This window comes from Melospiza melodia, chromosome 5, assembly GCF_035770615.1.
Source record: "Melospiza melodia melodia isolate bMelMel2 chromosome 5, bMelMel2.pri, whole genome shotgun sequence".
Classification (NCBI taxonomy): Eukaryota; Metazoa; Chordata; class Aves; order Passeriformes; family Passerellidae; genus Melospiza; species Melospiza melodia.
In genome coordinates this window covers 35087617-35113883 of record NC_086198.1, presented here as the reverse complement: position 1 = coordinate 35113883, position 26267 = coordinate 35087617, and the positions used below count along the sequence as shown (strand labels likewise).

General features: G+C 48.3%; 1 protein-coding gene and 1 long non-coding RNA gene across 2 annotated transcripts; one reads left to right on the top strand and one right to left on the bottom strand.

The window, feature by feature from the left end:
- The first annotated feature begins 5908 nt into the window (after positions 1–5908).
- LOC134418557 (uncharacterized) lies at positions 5909–7083 on the top strand. Its single transcript, XR_010027809.1, has 3 exons — positions 5909–6205; positions 6413–6476; positions 6971–7083. It is a non-coding gene; the product is annotated as an uncharacterized LOC134418557 (long non-coding RNA).
- METTL14 (methyltransferase 14, N6-adenosine-methyltransferase subunit) lies at positions 6023–25467 on the bottom strand. Its single transcript, XM_063157020.1, has 11 exons — positions 25336–25467; positions 25158–25246; positions 23892–23979; positions 19766–19846; positions 19307–19394; positions 16724–16814; positions 15137–15278; positions 13770–13862; positions 12944–13060; positions 10520–10730; positions 6023–9752 (listed from the first exon to the last, which is right to left on the bottom strand). The coding sequence occupies exons 1-11, from the start codon at positions 25399–25401 to the stop codon at positions 9439–9441; spliced, it is 1380 nt and encodes a 459-aa protein (XP_063013090.1). The 5' UTR covers positions 25402–25467; the 3' UTR covers positions 6023–9438.
- Between the last annotated feature and the right edge of the window lie 800 nt (positions 25468–26267).

Genomic DNA, 26267 nt, shown 5'->3' with positions numbered 1-26267 from the left:
GGGATTAGATTGCTACCAGCAGCCCAAATTAAAACACAATTCAGTTTGTGGGGTTTTTATTCATATGTTTGGGTTTCTTTGTTTTTGTTGGTTTGGTTTGCTTGGGAGTTTTTTGTGTTTCAAACCAAGTCATGAGTAATGTCTGTGTTACCAACACTTAACTCCCACTTGTTTGTTTTTAAGAGTTTTTGTTTTAAGGTTTCTGGGCAGAAAAACTCACTGGGAATCCCGAGTTCCTGCTGATGGTCAGGATTTTGTAATGCCAATTTGTAATGTGTTTGTGGATACCACATGTAAGGAACTGGGAATGGTAATGCTGTTTTAATTCATTATTGAGCTCCTTTTGCAGTGACATTCCTGCAGTTATTTGTGAATGATTTGAAATACTTTCATTTCTGAGCTGTGTTTTCTCACTGTCTAAGCAAAATAAATGCCATCCCACCAAAACCTGCTTGGGTCCAGAAATCAAATCAAGACAGATGATTTGATTCCTGGGAAAGTACAAAACTTGGGCTGGCTTTACTGCACTCAGTAACATTCCCCCTGCTGCCTGAAGGGAATGACTTGAAAATTCCACATGAAATGATACCAGTGTTAGAGTATTTTAGAAAATACATTTATTGTGAAAGCAAATAAGTATGTAAATAAGTTGAAGTTACTTTAATATAGGTAACTTATTTTTCAAGTACTTAAATATTGGAAGGGACTGGCAGGAATGACAAGGAAATGTGTTTTTTCAATTCAGAAAAGTGCAGTAAACCAAATTCAAAGAGTATCTTATCTTAAAGAACACGGCAGTTACTGTTCTCAGGTAGTTAATTTTGATTAATCCAGGATAAATTGCCTCGATCACAGCCTCAGGACTGAGCCACGATCAGTGCACGTGCCTTCTCCTGAATGCGCTGCAGTCGCTGCTGTGCCCCAGAGCAGGGATTTGTGTGCCAGCCTCACCAGGCTGCAGTGCTGGAGATCTCTCGGTGGGCAGGAATGGGCTGCCTTGGCTGCACCTGCTCCTGCCGGCTGGATCCGATCTCCATGGGGGACTCTGCGGTCACCGCGTGCGGCAGTCCCGGTCCTTAGGCCGGAGCCGGCGCCCCTGTCTGGGTTCGGAAGGGTCGGGCCCGCTCTGGGCTCTCCCCTCGCAGATGCCAACGCGGCCCCGCCCTGCCCGCCCTGGGCTGTCCCTGCACCGCACCGGGGTCAGGCCGGGCGCTCCTCAGGAGGGGTCCCGGCCGGGGGGTCCCCATGGGCCCCTCGTTAGGAGGGCTCCGGGAGAGAGTGGAGACCTTGAGCTGAGCGTGGCATGTGCACTCGTGTCCTGCTGTCCCGGCTGGAGGTTAAGGACACCAAAGGCCACGGGCAGAGTCTCTGCGCGCTGAGCTTCCTGTTCCAGTCATCCCGAACTAACTCAAGGAACGATTTAAAGGAAAATAAACTGAATTATAAAATAAATTTAAAATACTCCCGATCCCAGCTTGTGGCATTTGTGTTCGCTTGTACAAAGCCATGTGGCAAAGGTAAGTTTTAGGTGGTTTTGGCAGCTGGGGGATTCCCTGTGGAGCTGAGAAGGCAGCAAAGGATGGCGGAGCATTGTCTCCAACAAGGGTGAGCTTTGCACAGGAATGGTGCCTGCCAGGGGGCTCAGGGAATCCCATTTTCCTTTAGGAAGGAAAACACCAATCCCTGTGGCTCTGTCCTCTCCCCATCCCACGTCCCCCCAGCATCACCCCACAGCGGCATCCTGGATCCCAACCCATCTTCCCTTCCCTTCCCTTCCCTTCCCTTCCCTTCCCTTCCCTTCCCTTCCCTTCCCTTCCCTTCCCTTCCCTTCCCTTCCCTTCCCTTCCCTTCCCTTCCCTTCCCTTCCCTTCCCTCTCTGCTCCTGCCCAGCGGTTTGGCTGCAGGCTGGGAGAGGGGAGGCCACTGAAAACCTCTGGAGTTGAGGCCCCATCGCCTGCCCCTGATCCCAGGGCCGGCCCAGCCCCGGGATCACCTCCCTTAGCTCGGGGTGCCGCGGCCAAGAGCGGCAGCAGGGCCAGGGCTGCCCTCATGCTGGCGCCGGCTCCTCCTCCTGCCGGCAGGGAAGCGGCACCGGGAGTCCCATGCCGGGGTTTTATGGAGGCAGGGGCAGCAGCTGGGAGAAGGATTAAGCCAGAGGGCAAGCAGCATCCCCGGCCTGGCCCTGGGCCTGGCTGCCCGGGCCTCAGAGCTCCGGACTGAATCATGAACTTGGACAAACGGGGATGGGCGGCCCTGAGACCTCGGGCTCTGTGAGGGATGCGGGAGAACCACGGGCCACAAGGGGAGGAAAAGCGCTCCGTGCACCCCGTGAGTGAGTGGAAAGCCCTGTGTGCTTAGGATACTGGCTGGTCCTGAGGAAGGAGACACGCTTGTTTTGGGATGCCAGCACCCCAAACCCGCCGGTGCTGCTGGGCAATGCCAAATGTCCTTGGAAGCTCAGCTCCAGGCTGCACCTCGGGTTTCACTCCTGCCGCTGCTGGGTTGGGGTCTCTGCTTTGCGGCCCCTTGCCAGACTTTTGCTGGGAGTGTTGTAGAGCTCCGTGGGGTCTCCCTACAGTGCAGCTTTCCCTTTGTCCCTAGAAAAAGGAGAATTCAGCATCTTATCCTCTGGGTCCTAAGAGACTCTAGAGGAAGAGGAGAAGATCCAGCGGATCCTCACGAGTCCTGCCGGGGCAATTGACGAGAGGGAAGCAAAGAGGGACGGATGGAGATCCAGATGCTGCAGGGAGACCCCTGGCCCCCAAATCCACCCTGCACTCCCCCTGAGGCCAGATGTTCCCTCCCAGCCCTCACCCCCGGGACGGAGACAGAGCTGGTTTTTATGGAAGATCCCCGGCTTTTCTGCCAGGGATCTGCACTGACAGTGAGCTGCAGCTCGGGACTAAATCCTGCCGATGCAGGAGATAACCACGTCCTGTTCGTGATGGTTTATGTGTGAAAGCTGAAAATAAATAATTACGGACTCATGGAATGGCCTCCTCTCCTGGATTAACTCTTCCTTATCAAACTTTCATGTCACGGCCCGGGGAGCTGGGGGACAGAGCCCACAGGCCGGGCCGCTCCCCGAGCACACGGTGCCGGTCGGAGCCCCCGCGCCGGGCCCGCTCCTGGCCGCGGTTCCGAGTCTGCACCGGGGAACGGCCGCCGCCGTCCCGGCCCGGTTCCCCGCCGCTCCTCCGGGGCGGGAGCGGCGGTGTCAGACCCGGCGCCAAGGCCCGCCCGGAGCGGCTCCCCCCGCCCCATACCGATCCCGGTCCCGATGCCGACGGGGCAGAGGCGGCACCGCCCGGGACCCCCGGCAGACCCAGGCGGCGCTCGGCCCCCGCACCCCGGGCCCCGGTCACGGCCCCGCCGCAGCGCCCCGGGCTCCGAGCGGTCCCCGCGGGAGCAGCCGTCGGGCGGGGCTCGCACGGCACCGAGCGAGGACAGGGGGGCGGGGCCGGCACAGGTGCGAGGGGCGGGGCCACGGAGCGCGGGCAGGGGGCGCTGCGGCGGGGCCACCGTGCCCGGGCCGGGGGGCAGAGCGCCGCTGGGGTGTGCCGGGCCGTGCCGCCTCTCCCCCGCCGGGCGGATCCAAGCGGCACCGGGCCGGGGATCGGTTTGGGGCCCGGGATGGCCGCGGGCACGGGGCGCTGCCGGCTGCGGGATCGCGGCCGCTCCCCGGTGGGGGCGCGGAGCTGGCACAGGTGTGAGGGGCGGGGCCGTGAGAGATGGCCGCGCCCCCATCCCGGGGAGGGGGGCGGTCGGCAGAGTAGGCGGGGCCTGACAGATCAGGGGGCGGGGCCTGACAGATCCGGGGGCGCGGGGCGGGGCCGGGCGGTAAAAGGGGCGGTACCAGGGGCGGGGCCCGAGCTCAGGTGTGCAGGGCGGACCCAGCTCAGGTGTGCGGGGCCCCAGAGCGGCTGCGCGGGGCGGGGCCGAGGTGATTTAGACCCCGGAAATCACCTCAACCGCCATTTGCTCACTCAGAGCACGGTGCGGACGGAGCTCCGTGTGCGGGCTCCGCAGGTAAGGCGCGGAGGTTTTGGCCTCCCCTTCTGTCCCTCTCTCTACCCCTCCTTCCTTCTCCGCATATTCCCTTTCTTTCTGCCCCTTCCCTCTCGCCCTGAAACGCTCCTTTCCTCTCCTCCCAAACCTTACCCCCCGACACTCCTTCCTGTCCCTTCTCCGCTTCTCCCTTCTATTCCTCCTCTCTCCACCGTTCCTCTTCTCCCCCCCCGGCCTTTCCCTTCCTCTCCCGCTTCCCTCCTCACTCCGACCCCTCTCCATTCCCGTCCTCACCATCCCCATCTCTCCTGTCTCCCCGTCCTCCCCTCTCCTCCTTCCCTCGCACCGCGGGGCTCGGGGTGCCGGGCAATAATAAAGCCCTGAGGGCCGGAGCCCGGCGCCCCCGCCCTCGCTGGGGTCCCCCCATTGCAGTGCAACACAGCGCCCCACAGCGCCGGGGCTCCGGCTGTCCCTACATCACACTGGGGGGGTCCTGGGGTGGGGGGCCCCGGTTACAGGGGCTCCCTCGTTAGGAGGGGGTCCCGGGGGGGAGGGGGGTTGGGAGGGGCCCCCTCCGGAGGAGGGAGTCCCCGGGGGGGGCGGGGGGATTGGGGAGGGGGGTGGGAGGGACCCCCTCCGGAGGGGGGGTCCCTGGGGGGGGTCGGGGAGGGCCCCCTCCGGAGGAGGGGGTCCGGGGGAGGGGGGCGGGGCCTGGGGGCGTAACTCCCCCTCCAGGTCTCACCCCCTCCCCCCGGACCCCCTCCTCCGGACGGGGTCCGGCCCCCTCCCGGGGACCCCCTCCTCCGGACCGGGGCCCGGGGGGGAGGGTGGGGTGAGGGGGTCGGAAGGGGAGGGCCGTTCGTGTGGGGTTTTTTTTGTTTTACACGTGTACGTGTTTCACGGCGCAGAGTGACGTGCGCCCCTCTGCTTCCCCCCCACCCCACCTCCCTCCCCCCGGGCCCCGGTCCGGAGGAGGGGGTCCCCGGGAGGGGGCTGGGGCTGGACCCCGTCCGGAGGAGGAGGGGGTCCGGGGGGGAAGGACCTTTGGGGTGGAGTTACCCCCTCACAGGCTCCGCCCCCCTGCCCAGGACACCCTCCTCCGGAGCGGGCCCTCCCCGACCTCCCCCCCCCAGGGACCCCCCCCACCTGCGGAGGGGGCCCCTCCTAACCCCCCTCCCCCCCGGGACCCCCTCCTAACGAGGGAGCCCCTGTAACCGCCCATAAATGCCGGCGGATCCGCGCCTGTCCCGCTTTCTGCGGGGGATGCTCGGCTCGGGATGCGGCGGGAGCGGCGGTCGGAGCGCTGTGCGCAGATCCGGATCGGGGGCGGCTGCTGCTGTTGCTGCTGCGCGGGGTCCGAGGCGCTCAGGTAGGATCGGAATCTGGGCCCGGGGATTCGGGTCCCGGTCCCGCCGGTGTTTCCTGTGGGAGCCGGGCCGAGCCGCTTTTTCCTCGGCGGGCAGGGTACTGGGGTAGGTACCCGGGGTGCTGGGGCCGGAGGATCGAGGGGGGATTGGGGCTGGGATCGGGACCGGCATCACCGCGGGCGGGAAGAGCCGCTCCGGGACAGGCGCTGTCGCTCTGGCTGCGGCCGGCGCGGGGCTGGGTCCCGCCGGGGCTCCAGGCACGATCCGGCTGCGGCGGCAGGGAGCCGGTGCTGTGCTGCTGCCGTGCCCGCCAGGAGAACGACGCTTCCCGGGAGCAGCCACTGGATCGCGGCTGGAAGCGGGAAGGACACGGAGACCGCCCGTACCGGCCCCGAGATCCCATCAGCATCGCCGCCCGCTCAGCGCCGCTGCCCATCCCGGCCCGGTAACCCCGGGGGGACACCGAGCCCCCCTCCCCCGGCCCGGTAACCCCACGAGCCGCAGCGCCCGCAGCCCCTTCTCCGTGCCCGCGCCCCGGCCGGGAGCAGCCGCTCTGGGATGGCCGCTGGGGCCACGGCGTTGCTGCTCCCGCTCCCGTTGTGCCTGGAGTGGGACTGGAGCCCAGGGAAACACGAGGGAAAACTCAGTGAAAACTCTTTGCTCTTTTATTTCCAGAGCTGTGAGGATCATCGAGTCAAATGCTGAGGAGTGACCGGCCCAGCTGCGCATTGATCACAGAATTCTGGCCTTGTCAGCACCCTGCTCCAAACACCTGGGCCAATCCCAGGGTTGTTCCAAAGTCCTGCATGGGATGGGAATGACTGCTGCCAGTAAGAGAGCTCCTCTACAAATGCAGCTCCTTCCCTTCTGTGGATGCTGCTTTACACACCAGCCCCTGCAATGGCTCTAGGGCAGAACTGGCTGGCACTCAGCATGTCAGCACCAAACTCTTCCCCATGACCCTGATTGTTCTGCCCTTTCCAGGATTTACCCAGCAGCTGTAAATGTGCTCACACAATGTCCCTTTGTTTCCCCAGGAAGAAGTGAACCAGACAGCTCCTGAGGGTTCCTCTGGAGAGTGGCAGGGGGCGTTTCCTGCAGGTGAGCGTTGCCAGCTCAAAGTGACGGTGGCTGCTGGGGCCGGGGCTGTTTCTGGGCCCAGAGGCCTCGGTGTCTCCTGCTCGCTGCCAGCCGTGCTCCTTGGTGTTCCCTCAGGGTGTCCCAGCGGGCTGGGAGCGCAGGGCAGGAGGAGCCAGAAGCTCCTGAAGGCAGCAGCCCCTCGTGTCCCTGGGATCTGCAGGAGGAGCTGTGCCTGCACCGTGGCTCCTGGGCCAGGGGCTGCTCTGAGCAGGCACGTGGAAATGCCCCAGCCCACACAGAGCACCAAGAGCCCGGAAGGAGCCCAAGGAGCAGCTGGCATTACCTGGGAATGGAGGCACAGGCTGTTTGCACAGGGGCTCACGCAGCAATTCCCGGTTCAGAGCTCCCACACAGCTGCCAGCTATGTCCCAGCCACCCCAAATCCCTTCCCTCCTGCCCAGCCTGAGGCCATCATCCATCAGCAGCATTACAGCCAAGGCAATCTTCCCCCACAGATACTGAATCCCAGGCAGGAGCCCTCAGAGATACCTGGAAATCAGTGGGGATGGAGTTTGGAGTTTTTCAGGATCCAGCTGCAAGTGCACAAGTGGTGGAAAGCTTTCACAGGTAGGTCCCACTGGAGGTGTGCTGAAGACAGGGATGTGCATCCCTTTCCTGAGGGAAAAGAATCTGTAGAGGCCACTGCTGAGGCTCTGAAAGGAGCTGAGCTTCTGCAGGGAGAGATGTCCCCCCCTGGGCACAGGGGCTGCCCCAGCACAGGCTGGGAGCACATCTGGCCACTGCCTTCTCCTGCTTTAGACACCAACTGGATGTTCTCCATCCTGGAGCTCAGGGGCTGAAACCAGCTCAGTTCCAGGCAGCTCTGTCCAGTGCCCCCAGGGACATCACTGGGGGGAGGGTTATAAATGCCAGTTCTGTGCCACATAACCCTGTCCTTGTCCCTGTGCTGCTGCTGAGCTTCCTTGGAAGCTCTGCTGCTCCTGGCACAGCTGCTGTCCAAGGCAGCAGCTCTGCATGGGAATGCCCACACTCCATGGGGCACTGGGAGGTTACTGCAGTGGGAATGGAGCAGGGAATTTGGGGCTATGGGTGTAATTCAGCACAGCTGACAGGGAACCCCAAATCTGGGCACCACACAGAGAACAATCCTTGTCCTGCCCTGTCAGGACTTTCTTCAGTCAGTGAAGTCTTGAGCAGCACCACAAACTAATACAGAGGCACTTCAGATCCAATAGCTTTTGACCCTCCTCTTCCCTTTAGCCTAAGTGTATGTTAAAAGCAGCTCATTCACTGAACTACCAGTATTGGGCATGTAATTAAAAGGGGGAAATGGAAATTAATGTTTTCTACTCATTGAAAAACAAGAAAATACTTTTCCCTGGCACAAAAGCAGGGGTCCTAAGGTAAAATGTCTTTACTTTTCAAATAACATAATTAGAGCAAAAATCACCAAAAGTGTCCCTACTAGGGCATTTACCTTCTCTCAGGTGCGTTCCATATAGTCCGTGGCTATATGGAACTTCACCAATGACCATCAACTTCGTAACTCCCCTCAACTTTCACATCAACTTTAAAACTCCCCTTCCCAAATCCAGTCACTCTACAGATATGCACATATGGCAGAGGAAGAAACAAGCTGTAAACAACAGGCAGTTTCCACTGGCACTACAGCAATCTCCTGCTAAACATGACCAAAGCCAGAGGGTTCCCCAGCCCATCAAAATCTTCTAAATCAAAAGAACAGCTCCTCTCTACAACAGCACAGAGGAAACCACTTAGCAATGCCAAAACCTCAAGGACAACAAACACACAAAATATTAAGAAAGATATTTAAACATCAGCTTTGATAAACATGTTTAATAATCCACTACTTTACAGGACAGTCATTTAAAAGCTGGGCTTCAGGAGAGATATTCAGACTTAAACGCCAGTTTTCCAAAACCCTCACCTAAGACACTGAGACATCAAAAGCTGGGTTTGTTCAGCCTACCAAGAACTGCACAAGAAGCTCAGAGTTGTGGTTTTGCTAAAAACAGACACTGTACCTAGGGAAGGGGGTCACTTTCTTTCCACACTGCACTGTATCGGCAACAGCCATTCTCCAATGTGGGCAACACCCGCAGGGAAAGGCAGCACTCAGTTCCCTCAGCGTTGCCTGTTTCAGGAATCACACACACACACCACCTCCCGGGGCAACCCTCCAGTGAGGTCTCTGGGACGGCTCTGCAGTGACACTGCTCTTCCCTCCCAAGGAACAAGGTGTTACAGACACACACTGGGGGAGGATCCCCACTCAAGGAGCAGCCCAGACCTGTGCACAACTTCTGGGCTGCACATAAATGCACAACTCAGCGCTTTCCAGGAAGGACAACATACACCTGCACAGAATTACCACTGTCCCCACTACTGACACGATATGTGAGTGCATATACACCACAAATTAAAAATTAACTTTTTCCTATTCCCAGGAATAATTTGGGAAGTTTAAACCAAATAAGAAAAAATAGATTCCTATTTATTTCATTTACTCCTTGGTTTCAGAGAAGTTAAAATAGGTGTCAATACAGACACAGAACTTTTTCTTCCATAGGACAGCAAGTGGCCATGCAATTCAGAACTGCATTTCATGCCCACTCCATCATATTAATGCAACACAATCCAAACCCAAACCTTCGACGATGGAGGAGGAATCCATGTTTTGGAGAAAATGAAGCTGAAATAGAAGCCTCCAGCTTGCAAGGTTCCTAAGTGGAAAGCAAGGGGGTAATTTCCATCCTACCCGTGATGTAAAGGGCTGAGACTGCAAGGCCGACTATCTGGAACGGTGTGCACCAAAAACAATTGTAAAAGTCATCTAGCTTGAGTCCCCAGAGGAAGGAGGAAATTTTTCACTGTAGGAAAAACAAGACTACAGGAAAGATTCCCAGTCAAGGCATAGGCAGGGGAAGCAGCCGTCACCTCCTCAGCGGGTGGGGAAGCCCCCTCGATGGGTCCCTCCACGGCCCCCTCTGAAGCCTCCCCGCTCACCGCGGAAGTTGGTTCTGTTCCTCTCCCTGCCCCTTTCTCCCCGTCCTGCCGAAGTCCCTCCTCTTCCTCCTCCCCTGGGAGCACCCCCACCCCGGTCGGACTTGGATTTGGGCGGTGGGGACTTGGGCCGCAGCCTCTCGATCTCCTCGGTGCAGCCGGTCAGGTGCGAATTGGGAGCCGTGAAATACGAGGAATACGTTTCTGCGTTGAAGTTGCTGTTTGTGAGGGTGGGTCCCACCGTCAGCCAACCTCGGGAACAAAACCACAGTGAGCAGAAGCAACAACAAACTTCACTGAACAGAACGAAAAGTCACCTCTAGAGTTGCTGCAAAGTTAAGATTCATCTGGGTATTTCTAAGGCCTTGTTTTTCTTTTATTTTTTTAAATTTTTTATTACTCATGGCTGTGGCAACATTCACACTGTGCTTTCCCAAACCCCTACCCTTCTTCTTACTTGTCCTTACACCACAACAGTGCTTTTAAAAAAGACTCTGAAGTTCTACCAGAGTAACCTGACTGCGAGACACTGACATATAGAATCCCCTGGCAGCAGCACTGAAGGAATACCTGAACAATGTGTCCTGATCCATGTATTTCTTGCATTTTGCATCATGCCAGATGCAGCACCCACTGTGAGATACTGCCACTTCAGACACAGGCAAGAGCACTAAGCTCATAGGGGTTGAAAAGCAGTTGGAAAAAGAAATCACTTTTCTGAGAAGCATAAACATATGGGAGAAAAGGAATCTCAACTGGATTTTGTTATGCTCACTGATGCATTAAACACATGGACAGGCAAAAATATTGGTAAACAAGAATCTCTCTTCTGGAAAAATTACAGAAATGAGAATTCTCATAAACTTTCTAAACAACAGTTCTGTGACTGACAAATCTCCACAAACAGCAAAAAACTATGTCCTTCAGATCTGCTGTCTGATCTACCACATACATATGGAAACCTCTTTAGGACCCTGCAATGAATTTTGCTGTTCGGTCAAAAACAACATAGCAGTTACCTGGTCGAATTGTGCTGTCTCTCCCGAAGAGGTGAAGCCGCCGCCGCCCGAGGCAGAAGTGCTCAATAATGTGAAAAATCTCCACAGGTTTCTCTATGTTGCCGATTTCAGGCTCCTCAGTGATGATGAGGTCGATGTCAACGTTGGCGTGGATGAAGTCTCCGTCGGTGCTGCGGCGCACGGTGCCCTTGATGCCCATGAGGCAGTGCTCCTGCAGACACACAGAGCTGTCACCTGTCACACCCACTGCTGTGCCAGGTGAGCACAAGGGACAGCAAGGACACTTCCGAGCACATTCCACTCTTACAGGAGAGAAAAGTCTGAAACAAGAACTAGAGCAGAAAAGCCGGAGCCACAAAAGGAGCCAGCTGAGAACAAAGCAGAGCAGTACTTTAAGCAGAAGCTTGATAAACTCCACTAAGAGGTGGTAAAACTCAAATCAAGGCTGAAGTCAGCTACATGGACTTTTTCAATTAGAGAACTCTAGGCTGGAAAGGCTGAGAAGTCTCCACAAGGCAAAAGAGAAAAACATGATGACAAGAGCAAGGAATGGTTATTAATTCTGATTAATACCTGTCTTAGCATTCTGATCCTAACTTTATTCATATAATAACTTGAAAAGTTTTCAGTCATGAAACAGGCAGTGGAAATAATATGTACTTTTTCATGCTGTACCTCTCTCAGTAAAGGGACCCTCAGAATTCCCCTCAGGTTCCTTTCTAGAAGATATTACTGCATAAAACCCCACAACCACCATCAAACTCTCAGGCAGCTCATCAGCGTTAGAAATGTTCTTGAGCTGTAACATGCATCATTTTCCTTCTTTCTACAACACTGAAGACATCTGAGTGAGTTAAATGTGGCATCCATGAATGAGGGTTGTTCCAGGATGAAAAGGGGCTCCTACATACTCATTTCAGAGCTCTGTTTCTGGGAATATCAATCTTGGATGAGCGATGTTCCCAGGATCAAATGCTCTGACTCACTAAGTGCCACCAGATGGCTCAGGAAACAGCTGCAGACAAGAGAATGTAACCATTCCTGAATTTTGGAAAGGGTTTGCAGAGTGAGTGGGTAAGCATGAAAGGCACAATATCAGACCTGTCACATCTGTGCAGATGGTGTTGCACTCATGCAACACAGCTTTGGACCTAGAATTTACCTAAGGGAAAGGCAGAATACTGCTAAGCAAATCACCCACCAAGCCAAGCCTCCTCAGTCTAGTCCTTAGGAGAACTATCCCCAACCGTTTACTTCCATACCACAGGGTATGTCACTTACAACTACTGGGATTCTCTGACAGGTGGCACAGCACTGAGCATCCCTGGAGAGATGCCTCAGCCAAACACAACAGAATACATTTCTGCTCTAAGCACTGGCAAACACAGCTTGAAACAGTGTTTGTTTAGTCAGAGCAAACTCACTCCATTTTCAGTGTTTATCACAAACAGTGACCTCAGCTCAACTCTCGCTCCATAAACAGGAATTCCTCCATACCAGAAACTATTTTTCTGTGCTAAACAAAGACGTAAGTCCCCTCAAATCCTCCTGTGTTAGTTTAACCTTGCCCTCATGAGCAAACTGCACACATTTGCAGTACTATATGCAATAAACACACAATATTTATACTTTTAAATATTTATAACTAATACAACACACCTTCAAACAAACTTCAGATTAATGTAAATGCAAGTCAAAGAAAGATTCCAGATATCCTAAAGGGAAATTTATACTCCTAACAATGGCCAATTTTAGACAGACTTGAGGATGTTTAATGCTAATGAATGATTAATGAATAAGGGAAGGAGCCCTTGAAATGGAAGGGAAGGACAACTTGAAATGAATAAATTGCCAATCAGCTCTCTGTACTCAGTAAAACTTCCAGTTACACTCACATATACCCAAATTAACTATTTATGAGTCTCATTAACATTTCTCCAAGTTTCTGATCAACAGACATTTGAGTCACAAACCAGAACACTTTTTTTTCTCTGTACCTCCTTCAATACACATCCTCCACAAAACATCTTAAAACAAAAGTTTGGTTTAAACCAAGCTGACCCATTCTGTCACTTGTGCTATACAGTCATCTCCAGGAAGGCAGGAGATGCTCTGGTTCCTCCAGGCTTCTCTCTGGTCCAAACTCGGGCGCACACTTTGTGTGCATTTAGAACCAGTAGCCGATTTTCTATAGCTGTTTTTTATTAATAGATTCAGTTAAAATCTACAGATTTAAAAGACTTTTGACATTGACTTTAGTCAGATTCTATTGCTAAGTTTAGTTCCATAAAATGTACTTTGCAGAACAGAACTTGCAAGTCCTCCTGCTGGCTTTCTCACAAGCCTGTCACCAACACTGGCTGTGTCATCAGCACAGAGACAGAATGGAAACAGAGGAGGAATGGAGCCAATCCTTTCCTTTACCTTGGTTCTTTGGAAGACAGCCTTGGGGTCTAGAGTCTTGGTCTTGCCAGGGTTGTTCTTATTTGTTTTAATCCAGCAAATGTCCTCACATCTTCTGTAACCCCATTTGCGCAGACACTAAATGTTAGAAACAAATAAACCAGTTCACACTACATAAAAACATCAAGTGACCTGAACTGAACACTCACTTCGGCCCTTGACTTCTCTTATTCAAGGACAGCTACTACAAACCTGTCTAGGACCAAGCCCAGTCTATCTGGCCAACTTCAGACTGAAAACAGCCAAAGCAAAGAGATCAGTAATCACAGCTACCCTTAAACAGTTGTCTGTGGATTGTTTTCATGCAAAGCACTGCTTGAACTAAATAAAGAAGGTTTCAGCACTGCAGAAGCCAATTGGGAATTCTTAGTGCAGCATCCCCAACACGAGCAATGTTTCCCATGCAGAAAGATGACAATTGTATCCCAATTTATGAAACAGTAGGACCTTTCTCCTAGCATGCATTTCATGCCATTTCATGCCATTTCTGGCAGAAAACTACTGAGAGTTCCATTAAAAAATTGTAACTTGGCAACCTACTCCTCTGTTACCACACATACATCCAAACCACAACCCCAAGGAATTATGCTTCCTCACACAGTCAGTGACTCAGCTGGACATTTACAGTATCTAAACAGTTAATGCCATTTAAAATCACATATCCTCTAACACAGTAACAAAACATCCCTCAGTAGTTAGGGCTGAGAATTCTATACAGGGAAAAGTCAAAGATAAAAATAAACTCTTAAGCCTGTCCCTGATAAATTGAATTAAAACAACATCTTACCACTCGGCCGAGATCCAGACCCTCGCCCGAGCCGCACCACAGAAACACAAATGACCTTGGGGCTGCAATTTCTTCAATTTCCAATTTCATGATCTAATAATAATAAGTGCAATAAAAACATTTCTCAATTAAATACAAATCACCAGTTCCATCAGGAAGAATACTAAGTCTTGAGGCATTGTCACAGAAACCATCAGGAAGCACAGCTGGGGGCTGCCCAAGGGAAGCAGGGAACTAATTCCTTGTTTTGCTTTACTTGTGTGCTTAAACTGTCTGTCTCAAGGTTTGAGTTTTCCAGCTTTTACCCTTCCAATTCTCTCCCTGATCCCACAGGTGGGGGAACGAGCGAGTGGCTGCCTGGGGCTTGGCTGAAACCATCACAAACAGAAATTCTACCTGTATCAGAAATTCTAGACTTAAAAGGCCAAAGCAATCCACATGGTCTCCTCCTCAAATCTCTGCTTTGTTTTATCATTCCACTGACAGCAAAAATATTTAATACAGAAGCAACAGTACTCTGTTTCTTTTCCTCTCTGTAAGTACTCACATGAAGGTTGTGAAGACATTCTAAAAATCTCAGCTTAATTCCTATCACTAAATAGGAAAGACATTCTCTCCATTTTCACTTTCAGGAAAAGCAGCCAGAATTTATGAGAACAGTGGTTCAACAATGGCAAATGAGTAACATTCAAGATGAAATAACTTGGGATGCAAAGCATCTGTTAGTCATCACAAATTGAAAGGATTCATCTCTAACTTGCTAACACATCAAATCAAGCTTCATTCAATGCCATTCCGAGGAAAAATAATGCAGTAGGAGCCATTCTAGGAGGATGTAAGTCCACACTGGGAAAACGAGTCCTGCCTCCCACACTCTAATTTTTTTGTTCGGATGGAATGTTTTTTCCCTGGGCAGCACTGGCAGGCACCATTTTTGAATAAATACAAGAGAAAGACTTCCACAAATGAGGTTTATCTATTTTGTTACGTTTCTAGGGATTATTACTGGTTTGACCATCAAAATTTCCTACCCAATCAATACCTGGAGAATCGAGGAATGTCAGTAAAGCAAACTAACCTGCACTTTTTACTAGAAGAGCAGCATATTAAAAAACATGCCTTAATAATCTCAAGAATTTCAAGAAACAAGGGAATCTTTTCAATTCAGGACAGTCAGTATTTCAACAGCCAAAAATCAAAGAGAAAGCTCAGTGGAGGTAAGGGCAGACAGAAGACCCACTATTACTAGGTTCAAGTTTTCAGCCAGGCTCAGAGAGAACAAAAAGTTGTATTTGCTAAATTAAACCCTGAAACTATTTGCTTAAACAAATGTATGAAATGCTCTTAACAGCAAAACATGTACTTACATCATCCCAGGTCCAGCATTTTTCATTGGCAGTAATGCCAGTCTCTCGGTAATATTCTTCCAATGGTGGCTCCAGGAGAATCACATCAAATTTGGACTTCAGTTCCCTAATATCAAAGGCTTCCAAGTCTGCTTGCAAATACCTGTTTAAACAGATGATGCCAGACTGCATCAGACAAGGTTCAACACTGAACTACACTCCACACACTTCTGTGCAGCCAGTTAAGAGCAGGGTCTCCTGGGTGGGTTGTACATCTCAAATGCTAGATATATTACACATCCTCACTTGAATCAAGGCTGGATGCTATTGCATTGTGGTTTTTAACTAGGCTTAATAAACAGTTTTTAGGCTTCTAACTTAGCAAGCAGGAAACAGATGTCCACACAGACTGTACAACAATACCTAGTGCAGACTCACTGCCCTCTCTGTACATCCATAGGAGGAAACATTTCAGAAGCAAACACTCACTGCCTGGCTAACTGGGAAAGTGTCATATTTTTAGAATTATTCCAAAGACTCTAAATACTAGAAACATTGTTACTTTTTATATAGTTATACATGTATTCCATGTATTTCCCTATTCCTGTACCAAGTGGAATTCCCCCCCCATTGATTCCATTAAATACATGCTCACGCACACTCTTATGACTCTCCTTCACACCTGCACACCACTCACTGCTCCACCACTACCAAAAAATGACACTGCTCTCCCCTAAATTCCTTTAACTTTAGTAAAGCTAATAATAGACCACCACCTTTCCCCTTCCCAAAAAAAGATTCCATGTGTACTAGGTGTTGTCAGAAGGCAGCATTTGATTACTGGTTTTCCTACTTTTGTACTTTATGACCAAAACACATGCCTAGCTTAAAAGAGCAGGTTGAGTTTGCAGCTTGCCCTCAGTTGTTCAGACAACTATTTCATAGGGTTTTATGTGACTATCATTAAATAAGGGGGATTTTGCGGTACAGATCAAGACTACTATGCATGTGACAAGCATAATGTTAAGTTCAGAGAGGTCTGAATCCCTGCAGCAACAGGCTGCACACTGAGGCTGTGTCTGGCATTCAGCAAAAACAAGGACTTTTAGTTAGCCTAAACATTTTTGTCTTCAATTCCAAAATAACAGGTGATTGATGGACACTGAGATAATAGCTGAACACTATACAGAAACCAGCTGCTACAAGAAAAGCTAAGGTTATATTAAGAGGCAATTTTTTAAAGCTCTTGTTGTCATAAACCACATGATAACGTGAGATTCACCACCACATGATATTCTTAGTTCCCAAATTAAAGCCTTCAGCCAAATCAGTTGACAATTTGGCCTTAAAAAAATCAAAGCTTTAGAGACTATAAATAATCACACACTGGAAAGAAAATCTGGTTTATACACGGTATTAAACATCTAGATCAAACTAACAACACCAGAGTGAACTTATTCTTCTATGCTTCAATTGATTCATTTGTATACACAAACAGAAAGAAAAAATGTAAATTCTAAGCAGGTGCTGAAGATAGAGATTTGCAAAGCAGACAGCTAACTTCAAACAGGTCTGGAGAAGAAAGGCATTTTCCACAAGAACACTTACATGGGAGGAGTGTTAGATTTACATATCAGCTCATCCTTCAATCTGATGAGCTCTCTAAGTTTTGGATATTCTTCAAACCTATCTGCTAAGCCTAAGAAGAAGAAAACATGAAGTTAACAACTACTTAACAGAGTAAATCTCTATCAATTAAGCATTGTCCAGTATTCTAAATAGGTCCAAATGTTAATACTTAGCCTAAGTTTAATTTTTGTTAGAACAAAGCAAACCCTTTAAAGCAGTTTTTGTTCAGTACTTGACAAAAGCCTCCTGCCCTCACCCAGCCAAGCAGGGCTGTTACTGATGCAGTGTCTATGCTCTGATCTTCTCTAGAACACTACAGTTGATCAGGAATTCACAACAACTGTTACCAGAAGGAAACAACCTTTCATTTAAACTGAAAGTGCCAGGATGATGAAAGAAACTATTTTGGTTTTCCCCCATCTCTAAAATTTCTATTAACATCTAATTAATATTAATTCACAGCATAGTCTCTGTAATCTTTGTGTAATCTTTGGACTGTTTCCAAAGTGGCACCTGGGGTGTGGCAGGTTCCCTGAGGCAACCCTCACACTGAGATTTGGTGCTGTGTTGGCAGTCATGAAGATCTGAACACATGGTCCGACATTTAGCTTTATGATATCAATTTTCCAACCTTTCATGTGCACAGAATGCAAAGGAGAGAGCCCTCATTAGATCTTTTGCAGAAAACGTTGTAAAAAGGAAAATGTTCTTTGAAGTATATTTCATTCTCGCTTACAGACAACGGGTTTGCTACTGCCAGCAGCAGGTTCAGCATAGACCAACAGGGCACCATTCCTGCTTCCCAAGCAGTATCACTTCAGCTTAAGTAGGAGTGATTTAAAAGGCTTCGGCTTCATGTTCATTTAAAAGTACAACTTGGAATGGTACTAATAAATTGGGGGGGAAAAACTTCACCCAAACCCACGAACCCTTCATCTCTCTCCTTATTTTAATTCAAACTTCTTAAGTCCCAATCCTAGGAATGCAACAATAAAAGTGAAGTTCTCAGTACCTAACCTTTATTATCTCTTTCCACTTGTGCATGAAACACCCAAAAGTTCTTTTCATCCTTTTTTTTTTGCATATGTAACAGCTTAAAGCTACTGCTGTGTTCTCCCAATTTCCACTACTGTGCTGCTCCCAGCCATTGTGAGTCCAATACCCCTGGGCAACAGCGGCTAAGCAATAGACGCAAAACAATTTTCAATCAAAAACCCTCAAACTAACCAAACGTAGAGCCACAGGTCTCTCCCTCTTTTCCAACAGCAACATCAAAAAGATACAGCTGGGTGTTCTCTTAAAACCACTTGTTTCTCTTTGGGCCACGTGCACTAACACACAGCACCTCAGCAGAGTTGTGATCATGGTGTGGGAAACGTGTGCTCACCAATGTACAGCTTGACACTGCTCAGCCCTGGTAAAGGTTCTGGCCCTGCTGTTGCGGTGTTCATCTCCACAGCAACACTGTCTGTTTGTCCTGTCCCTTCCCTGTTCATTTCCACACCCGCCTGTTTGTCCTGTCCCTTCCCTGTTCATCTCCTCACCAACACTGCCTGTTTGTCCTGTCCCTTCCCTGTTCATCTCCTCACCAACACTGCCTGTTTGTCCTGTTCCTTCCCCATCCATTACACAGCAGTCATGGCATACAACAGGGGCTGCTGTTTCTCCATTTCCGAGAAGAGTGCAGAACTGCCTCAAGTACATAACTGTGAAGGCCAAGGGCTTTTGGCATAAAGATCCAATTGAATTAAAACAGCCCAGATGTGTTTCACAGAACCATTCACAAAACAGAGAAGAATAAACTAAAAGCCTCTGGAGGCAAATCAAACCTCTTTGGGCTGCCATTTAAAAACACAACCCCCTTGCCTTGGCAATCTTACACTAGGAAAAATATAGACAACTGTAGCATAAAACTGCAGAGGGAGATGTCCTGCTCCTTTTAAAAGCCAAATGCCAGGTACCTATTCTGGGAAACAGGACCAAACCGTGCCTTAGTTTTAGCAAGTTTAAGTTCAGGCCCAGTGCAGCATCATTTGAGTAGTAAGTTATGTCTGGATACATGTCAACCTGAAAAGCAACATCCTCTATACCTGGGCATGCTAACGAGCTGTCAGCAGTTACCTAACTTAGCTGAGAAACATTATCCATATTGCTTCCTGACTTAAATGTCATTATTTCCCATACTTTACATGCTTAAGAGGCAATACAGCCCAGTACACAGCTGAACTGTAAACTTCCGGAGCTTTCAAGATCTCCTCATTAAACTTATCTACTTTCTGGAATCAAAATAGCTTAGGCCGGAAAAAAAATCTTTCTGGTGCAGTACTTTCAAATAAAACTAAGGGTAAGAACAGCCTTGGCAGTAATGACCTCCTAAGTAACTGCAAATAAAACCATTCATGTAGATGCCTATACTGGTAGTATGCACACTGAGACAAAAAACTAGGAAGAGTTTGTGTACCTACACTTCTCAGAAACTGTAAGGAATTACAAAAGGGGAGGAAAAAGAAGTGCTATTGAATCAAATGAGTCATCCTCAAACAGTTCCTGCCTGCAACATACCAACGTCTCTGATGAAGTTCTGGGGTCTGTGTCCTGTATCCACAAAGTGCTGGCAGTAATCGTTGTGTGGATTTAAGCTCTGAGTGCCCTGGAGAACAGGAAGAAGTTCAGTAAGAACAACAGGAGACAAATGGACATACACAGACACATTGTACATGTTAGTCTGATAAATGAGAAAGGAGTATATTATCTTTTCAACATGCCCTTATATTTCCCCTGGTCAAGACCATTCTTTTAGCTCCAACCCAGGCCCACCATTCCTGCAGCCCAGTGTGAGGTGCCTCAGAATAATGCAAACACCAGTTATAGTCAGAACTGTCACAGGCAACTTCTGTACCTGTGAGCTCCAAGCCACTACTTCAGCCTTTAAAGCTGTATTTCAGATCCCATCAGTTGCAGAAACAGTTTAAGTCAACTAGGCCAGCTTAGACTACACTTCCAATTGCAAAAGCACCTCACCTTAAGAAAGGTACTGGAATCTTTGTAAATCTCTTCTTCATAAGGCAGGTTTTCTTCATCTTGCTGCAGCTCTACTTCATCCTTGGAAATAAAGCAGGTATTACAAGTGTGCGCACAAGATCAAGCTGTTTCTGTCCTTTGCTTAAGAAGCAGATCATAAGGAGAAGTAGCCTGTACAAACAGCAGATCCAGCTCCACTGTTCAAGCAGGGGAAAAAAAATACCTATTCCCCAAAAGGTCTGCACCTCTCTCACCAACAAGGAGAGTGTTATTGGGAAAGACCTCCGAAAGAAGAAAAAAGTAAAAATCCCTTCACTTGCAGCCCCTGACAGTGCTTTACATTTTTGTCCCACAAAACTTTTATTCTTTGGACTTAAAGTATAGATTTTGTCAATATTATTCTGCAGCAGAACTTTTGAGCATTTATATCTGGACAGTCATCTCTTATTTCCCAGCCTTAGCAAAGTCCACACTTTGAAGAAACAGCTCATGGTACGGGTCAGTATTGCATCTGGATTGCCCTTAAATATAACTTTCTCTTCTATAGCCCCAGAATTTACATTAAAACACCTAGAGAGCCACTAACTGTTCATTCAACCGTTTCTGGGACTCAAGAGATCTGTTACACTGACATACTCTGAACATTCAACACAGAACTCAGAGAGAACAGAAACTCAAGAGAGACTCACTTCACATCACTGCCTTCCCACTGACCCTGGACCAACCCAGTACACAGATTTATAGAACACAGAAGTACAACTGAAGAACGACTAAACTGATATCATTTGCCATATTATCACAGCTGTATTTACTCTATGCTACTACATAAGTGCTGTTCCTCCCAATTTTGATCCCTCTAAATGTTGAAATCTTCAAGTAAACTTCTATTATTTCCAAGGTGGAGCTTTGGACTGACTTCTGAAATGCCTGATGGGATAAACAGGTCACAGCTTCCCCTTCCCCATTCAGGTGGTGAACTTAGAGATACACCGTCTTGTTGCTTGTCCAACGAGATAAAAAAAATATTACAATCAGCAAGAGTGTTTGCAAGAAAAGAAATGCACAGACAAGCAGCAGCAAGTGTTATTCAGGTCAAAAAAAAAAAAAAAAGCTGAAAGCTTGCATTTTACTAAAAACTGCTTATGCCATCATAAGTTACACCTGTTTCCCTCTTTCATCTTTCTCTAAATCTTGTTCTTTTGATGATAAGTACCAGTTAGATACCCGAGTGATCCCAGTTCTCTTTTATGCCTTTGTAAGCAGTTTAAGAAGTCTTGTGGCCATAAACAAAAGCCCACACCACCAACTTTCAGAGGGAAAGGAAACAGTCACAACAGAGACAGAACAACACCAGCAGTAACACAAGATACTAGGTTCTTGTACATTAATTATTTGTGTTTTCCAAAGCATCTGCTATAGAAGCTGCCGAGTTAGGGAAACAGGAACGCCCCACAATATTCATACATAGCTTGCTTCAAATGAGTGGAGATACATGGAATCCATGATTCAACCAAGTAAGCTTTCTTCAGCCTCCACAACAATGGCATGGAAGCATCCCAAGCCTGCAGGCCTCTGCTTGCACCAACAAAGTAGAACGGGGCAGTCTCAAATTAGGTTGGCTGACAGCAAAATAGAACCACAAGCGCTTTTGTACTCCACACAGCAGACACTCAGGCTCAAACAATGGAGCCAAATCACCTGGGGAAGGCAGCAGGTGGAGCAGCACTCACAGCTCCCACAGGGGCCTCACAGTGGCAGTAGACTCTAATCCCATTGCTTCTCACTTCCAAATACACATCAGGGAGCTCAGCTAACCCTGGGACAACTGTTACAAGAAAGGAGTATTTTAGGACCTCTCCAAAACCACAACTGAACTTCCTGACTTAAAAATATCCATGATTCCTTTTTCCAATAGTGCATCTCTTCCCTATCACCCACCTCCCAAGGCTGGCAAGGCAGAGCCAGGCTCCAAGACCAGAGTCAAGCTGCCAGACTGGAGTCAGTGCTGCCCTTTGTTCTCATATCAGCCTGAGCCTTATGAAGAATCACCACTATAAATTCACACTTAGGCTACAAAAAAGCCAAAAACAGACACAGAGAAATTAAAAAACCCACCAAAATGAAAACACATTGCATTTTTTTTTCTTTTAATCAGATCTTCCTAAATGGCTGAGAAAAGTAAAATACTTCACCTTTTATCTTAGAAACTGCTATCACACAGGTTTGAGGGTACATTCACTTCCACCAAATGTGAAGCCAGGGCACAAAAAGTTGAAATAACTTCATAAGACTTTCCTGATCCCATCACATAGAATCCAACACTGCAAGTCAGGGGTATAGACACAAGTCCCTTCATATCAGAAATACCTCTGATTTTCCAAACAAAACTGGCAAACTTGCAAAACTTGTCCACAACAGTTCTAGTTAAGTCTACTATTGCTTTTGTCTAAGTTGCATTAAACACAATACAATAGGGCTTGACACCTTAAGGATGCAGATTTTTGTATGACTTCATATTAGAAGACTAAATTTAAGCAGGCTCAGAGAGCTTAGGAAAATGCAGATGGAATTTTACTGTTCTTATCTCCTTGCCAATAGAGAATTAGCAATGCCTGCAGGAAACAGCTGATGACTCCACAATAGATGTTCTGCTCTGGGGTTTCAAGTTTCTTAAGTCTGTTCATCTGCTCAACTGAATTTTGTCTGAGCTACTGTTATTAAAATATTCTTCCATTTCAACAACATAGAAAAAGTCTGGCCACTTGCAAGTGGTTACAGCTCACCTCAGGGTAAGTCTTCTCCACAATGATTAAGAAAATCTTAATGATAAGATTCATGTACTTTGCCAACCCAAGTAACTTACCCACATATACTTTATAGGTAGTAAAAATTTAGTTTGTTACCATGTACTTGATGAAGAAGTAAAATTAATTTACATTAACTGATCACTAATGCAAGAATTAAAACACTGGTTCACAAACAGCAGTCTACCTCATGGTGACAATTTCTTTACTAAACAGGATATACAGACTAACATCATGTTAAAAATAGTGTCTGTCCCTTCACAGAGAGATTTTCAAAGTAAACAATCAAAAACCATCCTGTCATACATTAACTTTTTAGTTTAGTAAGATAAAAGGTAGACATTATTACAAGAAGATTTACAAAACTGTACACAAGTGTAACATGACAAAGGCTTTGCATTAAAAAAATTACTATTTCATCCAAGAGAGTAGCAGACACTGAACTATTTCATATACACTGACAGTGATTGGATTTAACCACAGAAAAAAGGCTATTAGGACATGGAAAAAAGGGAGGAGGACACACACTGCAACCAGATCCCAAACCAAATCATAAAGACAGCTGTATAATAATCATGCCTTTGTTTAAGCTCTTTATACCTCTTGGCCAAAACATCACATGAGGAGAAAGCTGTCACATAGCTTTGGGATGAGCATTTGAAAAGTGAAGGGCATGAGAGTTTGACACTTCAATGACCATGGAGGCATTTTGGATTGTTTTTTTTTAACCTAACTCTTGCTGGACATCTTGGACACTTAAAAGAACATCCCGAACCAAGCCTCTTACTTCCAATTCCTTCAGGATCCCCTGTTTCTTCCACTCATCCAGAACTGCATTCCTTGGCACTGAACAGATGGGCCAGGAGACACTCTCAGCCTCCCTTGTCTCATCCCATGGCCTGTGCTTGCTGCTAACGGCACAACTTTTCTTTTGACACAATGAAATTCTGGTCAAGCTTCTTTCTGTGTTTCCCCAAGCACACACACATTTTACTGCTTCCTCCCACAGCCAGCCATGGCTCAGTGCTGCTCCCTGGGCACTGACTCCTAGGCCTGCCTCCTCCTAGGAGCAGCATTAATTAAGCCTCCACACACTGGGGTTTGGTGAGTGCACAGCTCATTGCACACCTGAGGTGAACAATGTAGCATCTATGTTCTCTCTCTTACACTTCTGCAGTGCAAGGCATCAAGGGAGATGCCACTGTAGAACATACATATTAAAGGATGCATACATATCACATTTATTTTAATGTACACAAAAATTTTCTAAGTATCTCGGGGACACAACACCAAAGAAAAGTAACTTTTTCCTCTTTTCTTACCTTATATTCTTCAATCTCTTCCTCATCAGCTTCTCCCTCATCTGGATATTTACGTTTTGCATTTGGTGCAGAAGTATCATAAGCAGCCCTATGAAGAGCCAAAATTCCTCATAAGAAAGTTTCTGTCTCCAAAGAAAAACGTTCAGGAATCTTTGGTAATATCCCTTGTCTGCATGTTACAAATTTGAAACTATTTCAAAACATCATACATGAAAAGCTATTCCTCTCTCAGTATATTTCAGTTCAGCACAACTTATTAAGAATAGAACTCTTGAAAAGAGTAATTTCCTTGCCTTTCTCATTTTTCCGCTCTCAAAAGTACAGCTTACTTTAACCAACGCAGTATATCTACAGAATTAAGCTCATTCCCTTCCAATTCTCTGGATTTTTCTGTTCTAAAAGGTACACCTTGTTTTACCCCAAAGCAGTTTGTTTACAAAATTACGCCTGTTCAGACAGATGTTGCAAAAGCAGGAGAAAAAAATCAAGGAGGAAGACACAACTTGAGGGGGAGGATATCAGGGACATGGCATGGGTACTTAAAAATCCTTGCCAAAGTCAAAAGCCATGAAAAGGCCTGTATGCCAAAAAGTGCAGGACCAAAGCTTGCCAAAATTCCCCTTCAATTTCATTTCACTATTGAAGGCCGAAACAGAAAAGAAGGGCTTACGAACACTCTGGAATGGAGATATCATCAAAGGAATTTAAATTGAAGGGGGAAAAAAAATTGGGAAGAAAAAATGGACTGGGATTACATCTGGATTACATCTGGTGCAGTGCAAAGGACCACAACAGGCCAAAACTAACCAGACAGATGTTGCAAAAGCAGGGGGAAAAATCAAGGAGGAAGACACAACTTGGAGGGGAAGATAAGCAGTAGATTTTATTTGATTTGATAAGTAGTAGATGATAAGCAGTAGATGCTCTGTGCTAGATGTATCTGTAGTTTCATGAGAACTTTCAAACTGAACTGCCCTGAACTGTGCTTAGCAGAAGTATGAAGGCTCTGGGACCCAAGCAGACGGCCCATTCTAAACTCAGATCTCAGTTTTCTTACACAGTAGCTTTTTCACACCAGAAACAAGTCAGCCTGCATTTCCAACCTGCTCTTAGAAGGGAATAACTAGACCCTACTCGCCTTAGTCGCGGCTCTGATGTGACTAATTACTGAGTTTCCTTCTACCGAGGGCAATCCCACGGCGCTTGCCGGGCCTGCTCTCCTATGCAGCCCCCAGTTTTGCACAGCCACCGCCCTCCCATACCGACCTGCAGGTCTCCCTGGTTTCCGCGATCTCCCGCTGCTCATCCTTGCTGTTGAGCACGGCGCCGATGCTGTCGGCGTTCTCGGCCCCCAGCTGCACAGCGGCAAACACAAAGTCACTTCGCGGCTAGCCCGGTCCCCCGCCCCGCAGCGCCCCGGTGCCTCGGCTGCTCCCGGCCGTACCTGCTGCGCCAGGAGCTGGCGGCGGAGCTTCTGCCGCTCGCGGATCTCCTGCAGGCGGCTGTTCATGGCCCGCACCGGCCCCGCGCTGCCGCGCTCCCGCCGCCGCCGCCGTCACTTCCCGGCCGCGCGTCACTTCCGTGCCGAGCAATTCCCGCAGGGAAATCCCGGTGTCGGCGCACCGCCCGTTCCCGAGGGATGCCGGCGATGTTCTGGTGTAGATGTCAGCTTCACGTTCACTCCGGCGCTGCAGTGCACGGAACCACCCCTGAGGCGACACCCGGCTCAGGCCGTGTCACGGCTGTGACCACTTAAGCACTTGGTCGGTTTTTCTAAAGTACGTCCTTTGTATCCAATTCCAGTATCCAGCGTGGTTATTCGTAGGTTAACCTTCATGTTTTGCTTCATCTTCTGATCCTTTAGAAACTTCCGCTAAGAGGAAAGAGAATCTCTGAAGCTCTTTTCATCTGATTTTTGGTCTTTCCTGCTTCCTCCTGTCCCCCCGCTCCTCTGTACTATCTGTCTGCGAATGTATCTAATCCATATTTCATGCTGACTTTCTGAGAACTATTCAGAATGCAGTGAACAATAAAGATGGAAATAAAGGCCTGCAATAAATGTCAGTCCCTACTGTCTCACAAAAGGAAACTTAACGAAAGAATAAAGCAACATCACAATTATCCCACAGTTATAATTAATGCTGATGTTTGCTCTCCTGACACTATAATTGCCAGACGCAGCGATGTGGGCAGCAAGAGCTGAGAAGTGACACTCAGGTCCCTGCTACACACAGCATGCTGTTCCTCTGCTGGTTTCTGAGTGCCAGATACTGACACACTTTAGTGACACAAGATGTTTTTCTCCTTTTTTTGAATGTGTGAATATTCGCCTTTTTTTAATATTGTGTACATGACAATGACATTATGCAGGTCACA

Bases quoted from the DNA above. Each gene is read 5' to 3' on its own strand.
- METTL14 (XM_063157020.1), bottom strand. From the start codon at position 25,401: ATGAACAGCCGCCTGCAGGAGATCCGCGAGCGGCAGAAGCTCCGCCGC. The intron at 16,815-19,306 runs GTATGTTGCAGG...TCTTCTTCTTAG, and splicing joins GAACTTCATCAGAGACGTTG to GCTTAGCAGATAGGTTTGAA. The intron at 13,061-13,769 runs GTAAGATGTTGT...TCTAACATTTAG, and splicing joins GTCTGGATCTCGGCCGAGTG to TGTCTGCGCAAATGGGGTTA.